The following is an 8,620-nucleotide window of genomic DNA, read 5'->3' as shown; positions in this document are numbered from 1 at the left end:
AAAAAAAGGGCAGAGGCTACAATTATATTAAACTGAGGAACCAACTATACTAAATTGAGAAACCCACTATACTAAACTAAGCAAAGCACACCATAATTAAAAAAGCGAGCTGTGTTTGCTAAAAACTGAGCAACTAGAACTATATCGAACTGCAACTGCTAGTACAAAACTAGGCAACTGCTATACTGCTATTCTGCTGCTTATCAAAGATAGGAGTGCATACAAATGATATGCTGATTGAGCATTACATATTTCAAAAAGAAAGAATCAGATGCCACCCTTCTTTCAAGTTTTTCATAAAAAAATACCATGTGCTTGACTTTCTTCGCACGTTTCGGATGCCTCCCTCCTTCATCACGAGGGGCGGAATTGGTGGCCCGTTTCCCTGCCCGACCACCCCAGACAGGACCCTCATCTGTCTGCCCATGCTTGCGTCCAACATTGCTCCTTGTTGTTTGAGCCACCACCTCTTCTCCCTCATTTTCACCAACAGTTCTTCCCGCGGCCCTTTTGCTTTTCAGAGCCATTCTGTAGAAGAAACACACCAAAAAAATGTCATGTTGATGAAAAAAAGACAAGCCCTATAAACACAAGTTCTGCCTGTAGACAAAAAGAAAATGTGTGACTTCACTGTCATCGGGAGGTGAAATGATCTCAATTTACTCCTACCCAGAGATAACTCAACTGCTAAATGCTAGTACTTGCAGAAGCAACTTGGTGCTGAAAACTAGGCAACTACTCACTATTCGTAGCAACTAAAAATGACAAAAAACAAGCACATATTACTCCTCATCACAAAACAAGCACATGTTCATCTTCATCACATAGCTAGCCATCAAAAAACTCCTAAAGTTGTTAGTTACGATAAAAATAGTGTGGTTGGATTCAACCAACCAAAAAAAATACTTCATAACCAAAAAAACTTCGAAAGCTGCCAGTTATTCACGATGATATCTCATCTTCTATTCATAGTTATGATAAACAACAACTCGATGGTGAATCTGGCAACGTCATGTTTGGTACACTAATTTAAAGAACACTACAAAATGATAACAACTTGGTGGTGGAATCTAGGCACTTGGACAATAATGAGATGGCAATGGCAAAAAATCGACCAACCACAAAAACCATCTTCCCCAATAAAACAGTGTTGCTCGATGTTGAACAAAAGGCAACTACTGCCCTATTTCGTGCAACTCTGAATACTATGAAGTTCGATTGCCTCTCCATCACACAAATTGCAGGGATAACTAAGCAACTACCATCATATTTCTATACAACTGCATTTGGGGATTCAATTAACATCAAAAATAAAACGAATCCTATGGCCCAGTCAGATGCATCCCCTTACCCTGCCCCTCCATCTCGCAAATTGCAAGAAAAACTAAGCAACTACCATGATATTTCTATACAACTGCATTCGGGGATTCAAGCAACATCAAATAAAACGAATCCTATGCCCCCGTCGCTAGGATTCGGTCAGATGCATCCCTTACCCTACGCCTCCACCCTTTCAAGGACTCAATTCCCCCCCCCTCCCCTCGCCATAGCAACGCGGAGCCCTTTCCCCACCATAGCAACGCCGAGCCCGCAGACGCCATGGACAACCTCCATGCCCGCCTAGTCACCCAAACTCTAACGCTACAAACACGAACTCCCAACCAAATCTGGAGCGCAACCGAGGAGGAGAGGGAGAAGAGGTGCCGGGTTTTACCTCCGCCTGTAGCCGGCGACTCGCCGTGCTCACGGCCTCCCACACCGGCGACTCCGTGCGGGATCCACAACCGCAGAACCTCGCGCCGTGCGTCGTTGCTAGATGAGAGGGAGGAGAGGGAGAAGTTCGAATGAAAAGGGGACGAGGGCGATGGGGCAGTTTCGAACAAGAGGAGCGGTCGGTGTGGGCGGTTTCACCTGAATTAATGCAGCCCGGGCCCACCACACACCACACGTCACGCCTATTCTCATAATGGCACCTGGTCGGGCTGGATCCCGCGCAGTCGGAGCTATCGGGCGCATCGGACGGCTCTCCCACGTGCGCTCGCGACACCCATCCAGCGCAGCTGCACGTTTAAGAATTCAGGTTTAAATATACGGATTTTTCACTGTTTTTGACACGTGCCCCTGGCCACATTGCAGTGCATCATTTTGAGCTGTAAACATTTAATTTTTCTGCCACTCACTGGACTAAATGAAGTGCCATCAGTCAATGAGAACTTTCAGCCACCTCCAACCTTCCCTCGGCGAGATCCTCGAGGAAACCGCTGAACGAACGATGCGACGAGCCGCCTTCCCGGACCGCGCTACGGGAAACCTCGCGCAGCTGTGCGGCTCTTTTCCTCATCTCTTGGCCAACAGCAGAATCCGAATCCATCAGCTTCCTCGCGGCATCCGAGATGGCGGCCCTGCTCACAGACCCATCCTCCCCCCTCTGCTCCCTCAGGTCGATGCCGACCTTCCATTCGTCGGCGACCATCCGGGCGTTCACCAGCTGATCCCACGCGACGGGGAAGCCAATCACCGGCACTCCGGCGCACACGGCCTCGAGCACCGAGTTCCACCCGCAGTGGCTGAGGAAGCCGCCGACGGAGGGGTGGCGCAGCACCTCCTGCTGGTCACACCACGGCACCGCCAGCCCCTTGTCGCCACACTTCTCCCGCAGCTCAGGGGCCTTGTCCCGTGCCATCCAGAAGAACTTGACTCCAGCGTCAAGCAGCCCCATGGCGATCTCTTGGAACTGCGAGTGCGGCATGGAAGCGTAGCTGCCGAACGAGACGTACATCACCGACTTCTCTGGCTGCGCGTCGAGCCAGTCACGGTGCTCCTCGTCCTGGATCCTGCCCGTGTTCCCGTCCGGCTGCATGTGTACAGGGCCGATTGGATATACGGGGAACGGAAGTAGCTCTGCTGTTGTGTTGATGGCACGGGGTTCAAGCTCGTGGAAGGAGGTGAGGAGGAGACACTGCGCTTTACGTACTTTCACGAACGCCTCCGCTGTTATCTTCATGTGCCGCTTCCATCGGCTGAAGACCATGAGATCAGACATTCTTACTGATGAGAGGCACGACACATACTGATCCATGGACTTGGTGCTTAATTCTGCAGAGCACACAAGTAGAACACATCACTTGTCAAGAGTTGTTTAGTAAGAAAAATCCACGACTCACACAAAGGAACAACTGGAGATGCATCGTGCAAACACAATCGCATGGTTCGCATTAACATGTAATCACTCTTGGTGCATGGTCAGTTAGCTAGTTACCTTCATCGCGCTCATGTTCATCACCCGACGACCACAGGTCTAGGTGGTAGAGCGCCAAGAAGAAGGTGGCCGGCTGGGTCCACAGCGAGCACACCGGTATCCGGCACCGCGTGCCCACCGCAACCCCCCATGTCAGGTAGGTGTCGACCACGATGCCCTCCGGCCTCGGCTGTAGCTCCAGCACTAGCCGGCCGAGCAGCTGCCCGACGGCCTCCGCCATCTTGACGCTGACTGCCTCGAAGAAGGCGGCGTGGTCGACCCCACGGCTGCGCTCGGGGGGGATGACGTCGTTGGGGATGGTGGCGAAGCGCAGGCGGTCCGGCAGCGTGGGCGCGGAGGCCAGCAGCGCGTGCCACTCCTCGGTGACGACGACGGTGACGGTGAGGGCGCCGTCCGCGGCGACGAGCAGGCGGCACACGGCGAGCATGGGGTTGATGTGGCCGCGGCCCGGGTACGGCACCGCGACGACGTTCCGAGTCCCAGTCGCTGAGGAGGCCATTATTCGAGACTCTGCAGACCGGGGAGAGAGATGGGTACTGCTACAACAGATGTCAAAACTCGCTTCCCACTGATTGATATTTTGGTCTGCGTGGCTTTTTCCTAGCCACTCACCGACTCACGTGTCCCGCCTCAGATGATGAGAAGTGGGGCAGACAGGTTACTACCATTTTTAGCAATTTTTGGACATGCGACACCTGTCTCACGACAGGTCACCCACCGCTTCAACAGCCTTATCTCCTCGCGATCCCTCTTCTCCACTCGTTTTCTCTCTTTACCCTTTTCTTCCTTGTTCTTAACTGCCATAGGAGAGGCCGTCAATCCTATGGCGAGCACCACCAACCACCACAAATGGGAACCGGGAGGCACCGCCAGCGACGCCGCATGGATGCTACCCTGTCCCATTAGCCACCCTGCTGCTGCAATCCAGCCATGGCCGTAGCTGCCATTGATGCAAGCTCGAGAGGATGACACCATTGAGAACCACAACAGGACCGCGTCGTGGCATCCACCGGAGCCGCCGCATGCTGTCGATAATGGGTGGCTGCATCGAAGCATCCATCGGTGCCGCCTTGTGTTGTCGTTGTCGCGTCGGTGCATCCATCATTGCCGTCGCACGCGGCGTCCCAGCATCCGCTGACATCGGCGCTGCCACAGAGCTCGCCATGCACGTTGCTGCAGTGGAGCATCGATGGGGCCGCCGGAGCTACAATGAAGCGCCGCGGCGTCGTTGAACGCTTCGTCTGGTTCCAATGAAGCGTAGCCGGAGTTGCATTGAATCGTCGCCGGAGCTGCATTGAAGCGCCGCCGGGGTTGCATTGAAGCGCCGCCAGGCACCGTCAATGCTGCACGGTGCTTCCATGGGAGCTGGTGCGTGCTGCAAAGTCAGGCACCAGTAGCGAGGACATGGCCGGGGTCGCTCAGACTTTTTGTAGCATGAGTCCTGCTGCATGGTGAAAGATGCAACAGATAGTGTCCAGGGTCGTGTCTCGTCGGAGCTGCGCTTGTCAGGGTCGCAGCATCCGCGGCTGTGTGGTCGCCGGCGACGGTGCCACGGAGGAGGCGTTGGTGTTGCAACCTTATTTTCTGTAGAAGGTCGTGTGAGCTGCAGAAGGTCATGTGCGGTCATCAAGGGGCACGTTGTGTGAGGGAAAGGGAAGGGAGACTGGCTGCATCGCATGAATTAGACGGCCACACGCGCTTGAATCGTACAGCTGGGCAGCCGGCTGATCCGTAGCAGCCGCCGTTATCATGCCGTTGGCATGCATGGCATGCATGGCCCCAGCCGGGAAACAGCATGGCCCGTCCGTGGCGGCGACCTCGTTTTGCGCGTGCTCGTGCGGGCGGCTCGTCCCTTGGGCGCACGATGCTGGTTTGGAAGCGCGCGGTGCCGCGGCTGTGTGTTCGCGACCGCTGTGTTGTTCATTGAACGAGCTGGACGTGTAAAACCAAGAGTGTGCAGCACTAATGAAGTCCATGAAGCCCCTCAACCGTGAACCCACAGCTAAGAGGTGAAGCTGAATGTCCACGATCCGTAAGTTACAAGACAGTGTCTTTAGGAAGATTAGAAGAACATCTGTGTGTTACAATGGAGCCATATTAAGTTTAAAAATTTAATATCAGTTATGTTAATATTACATTTAATATTCTCATACATATCAAGTGACATTGACGATATTTTTTACCATCAAATTCTCACACACACTCCCTCTCCCTCCCTCTTCCTCCCTCTCTCTCCCCCTCTCCCTCTCTCTCTCTCTCTATAACACACACATATCCATCTTATTGGGTACGGGATCATAATCCATCTATTTCACACGCTGTGACGCCCCCGATTCAATCGTACACTAATCATACACGCAAACGTGTACGATCAAGATCCGGGACTCACGGGAAGATATCACAACACAACTCTACAAATAAAATAAGTCATACAAGCATCATATTACAAGCCAGGGGCCTCGAGGGCTCGAATACAAGAGCTCGATCATAGACGAGTCAGCGGAAGCAACAATATCTGAGTACAGACATAAGTTAAACAAGTTGCCATAAGATGGCTAGCACAAACTGGGATACAGATCGAAAGAGGCGCAGGCCTCCTGCCTAGGATCCTCCTAAACTACTCCTGGTCATCGTCAGCGGGCATCACGTAGTAGTAGGCACCTCCGGTGTAGTAGGAGTCGTCGTCGACGGTGGCGTCTGGATCCTGGGCTCCAACATCTGGTTGCGACAACCAGGTAGAAGGGATAGAGGGAAAGAAAGAGAAAGCAACCGTGAGTACTCATCCAAAGTACTCGCAAGCAAGAAGCTACACTACATATGCATGGGTAAATGTGTAAAGGGCCATATCGGTGGACTGAACTGCAGAAAGCCAGAATAAGAGGGGGATAGCTAATCCTTTCGAAGACTACGCTTCTGGCAGCCTTCGTCTTACAACAGGTAGAAGAGGGTAGGTTGAAGTCCTCCAAGTAACATCACATAGCAATAATCCTACCCGGCGATCCCCTCCTCGTATCCCTGAGAGAGAGCGACCACCGGTTGTATCTGGCACTTGGAAGGGTGTGTTTTATTAAGTATCCGGTTCTAGTTGTCATAAGGTCAAGGTACAACTCCAAGTCGTCCTATTACCGAAGATCACGGCTATTCGAATAGATTAACTTCCCTGCAGGGGTGCACCACATACCCCAACACGCTCGATCCCATTTGGCCGGACACACTTTCCTGGGTCATGCCCGGCCTCGGAAGATCAACACGTCGCAGCCCCACCTAGGCACAACAGAGAGGTCAGCACGCCGGTCTAAACCTAAGCGCACAGGGGTCTGGGCCCATCGCCCTTAGCACACCTGCACGTTGCGTACGCGGCCGGAAGCAGAACTAGCCCCCTTAATACAAGAGCAGGCTTACGTTCCAATCCGGCGCGCGCCACTCAGTCGCTGACGTCACGAAGGCTTCGGCTGATGCCACGACGCCGGGATACCCATAACTACTCCCGCGTAGATGGTTAGTGCGTATAGACCAAATGGCCAAACTCAGATCAAATACCCAGATCTCGTTAAGCGTGTTAAGTATCCGCAAACGTCGACCAGGGCCAGGCCCACCTCTCTCCTAGGTGGTCGGAACCTGCTCTGCCGCTCCGCCTCAAAACTCCACTCGCGGGTGCTCCTCAAGCCGACCCGTCTTTAGTCACCACATGTATCATGTATATAGTATATAGTATATACCCGTGATCAACTCCCGAGTGATCACGGCCCGATAGTATAGCATGGCAGACGGACAAGGATGTAGGGCCACTGATGATAAACTAGCATCCTATACTAAGCATTAGGATTGCAGGTAAAGGTAACAACAGCAGTAGCAAGGACAAGCTATGCATCAGTATAGGATTAACGGGAAGCAGTAACATGCTACGCTACTCTAATGCAAGCAGTATAGAGAAGAGTAGGCGGTATCTGGTGATCAAAGGGGGGGCTTGCCTGGTTGCTCTGGCAAGAGAGAGGGATCGTCAACACCGTAGTCGTACTGGGTAGCAGCGGCGTCGGTCTCGGTGTCTAGCGAGAGAAGAGGGGGAAGAAACAATAAATATAATGCAAGCATATGCATAGCGATGCATGATATGACAAGTAACGGCGTTAGAGGTGCCCTATCGCGGTATGAGGTGATACCGGTGAAGGGGAAAAACATCCGGGAAAGTATCCCCGGTGTTTCGCGTTTTCGCACAGATGAAACAGAGGGGGAAAGTTGCATGTTCGCTATGCTAGGGATGCGTGGCGGATAAACGGGCTGCGTATTCAAATTCGTCTCGTCGTTCTGAGCAACTTTCATGTACAAAGTTTTTCCATTCGAGCTACGGTTTATTTTATATTAATTTTAAAAGATTTAAATCATTTTTAGGATTTATTTATTTAATTTAATCAACATTATCCAGAATAGTGTCTGCTGACGTCATCATGACGTCAGCATGACATCAGCAGTTGACCAGGTCAACCTGACAAGTGGGTCCCGTTCGTCATACTCTGTTTTAATTAACTAACATTTAATTAGGTTAATTAGTGATTAGGTTAATCTAATTATAATTAATTAACTTATTTAATTCCTCAATTAATTAATTAATTATTTTTATTATTATATTTTTTTAATTCTTTTTTTTTCATTTTGGGCGTGGGGCCCCCTAGTCAGTGGCTCATCCGAGCCACCAGGGGCTAACGGGCGCGGCCAAACGGGGCTGCAACCGAGCGGAGCCCCGGGGCGTTTGGGCGCGAGCGCCGGCGGCCAGGGGCCGCGACGGCGACCGGAGCGGGGCTAGGACGGCGAGCGGCTGTGGCGCGAGGCGAGGCGGGGCGATGGCTCGGGCGGCGGAGGAGCAGAGCAGCGGAGCAAGGCCGAGCAGCGTGGGGCGCCGTCGAGCGCGGCGACCAGCCGCAGTAGCGGCGACGGGGATAGGCGCAATGGGGAGGCGCGAAGGCGGGCGCGAGCGTGCAGCACGGGGTCAGGCGGAGCGCGCAGTGGGCGCGCCCGAGCACGGCGAGGTGCTCGAAGGGGGGGCGGCCGCGGCGGTGAGCAGCGTGGCAAGGGCGGGGCTGCACGGGTAAGCGGGGAGGGGCCGGGGGCGGGACGGCCCGGTGCGGGCGACGGTGGCGCCGGAGTGCGTCGAGCGGCGACGGCCGAGGCGACCTAGGGGGAGAGGAGGGCGAAGGGGGGAGCTCACGGGGGGGGGAGTAGGGCAACGGGGCAGTGGGCTCGGGGGCGTCGGGGAAGACCGGCGAGGAGGAGGACGAGGAGGCGTTCGGCGGCGAGCGCGCCGGCGCGGCGCGGAGGAGAGGGGGCGACGGGGCGGCGGCGGGGTGCGATCGATGAGAGGAGGAC

At 53.7% G+C, this 8,620-nt stretch overlaps 1 protein-coding gene across 5 annotated transcripts; it reads right to left on the bottom strand.

The window, feature by feature from the left end:
* Nucleotides 1–126: 126 nt before the first annotated feature.
* LOC125545085 (UDP-glycosyltransferase 87A1-like) lies at nt 127–3,839 on the bottom strand. Of its 5 annotated transcripts, XR_007299892.1 has the most exons (5): nt 3,260–3,838; nt 2,181–3,096; nt 1,912–2,060; nt 1,715–1,812; nt 127–528 (listed from the first exon to the last, which is right to left on the bottom strand). XR_007299892.1 is itself a non-coding variant. In XM_048708944.1 (3 exons), exons 1-2 carry the CDS (start codon nt 3,756–3,758, stop codon nt 2,204–2,206), a joined length of 1,392 nt encoding a protein of 463 aa, XP_048564901.1. In that variant the 5' UTR covers nt 3,759–3,839; the 3' UTR covers nt 127–528; nt 2,181–2,203. The 5 variants fall into 5 exon arrangements, 2 of the variants coding, with proteins under 2 accessions (XP_048564901.1, XP_048564900.1); XR_007299891.1 differs by having other exon boundaries at nt 1,715–2,060; XR_007299893.1 differs by lacking the exon at nt 1,715–1,812.
* Between the last annotated feature and the right edge of the window lie 4,781 nt (nt 3,840–8,620).

Source organism: Triticum urartu, chromosome 3, assembly GCF_003073215.2.
Source record: "Triticum urartu cultivar G1812 chromosome 3, Tu2.1, whole genome shotgun sequence".
In the NCBI taxonomy this organism is placed as follows: domain Eukaryota; kingdom Viridiplantae; phylum Streptophyta; class Magnoliopsida; order Poales; family Poaceae; genus Triticum; species Triticum urartu.
This window is presented reverse-complemented; position numbering and strand designations above follow the sequence as displayed.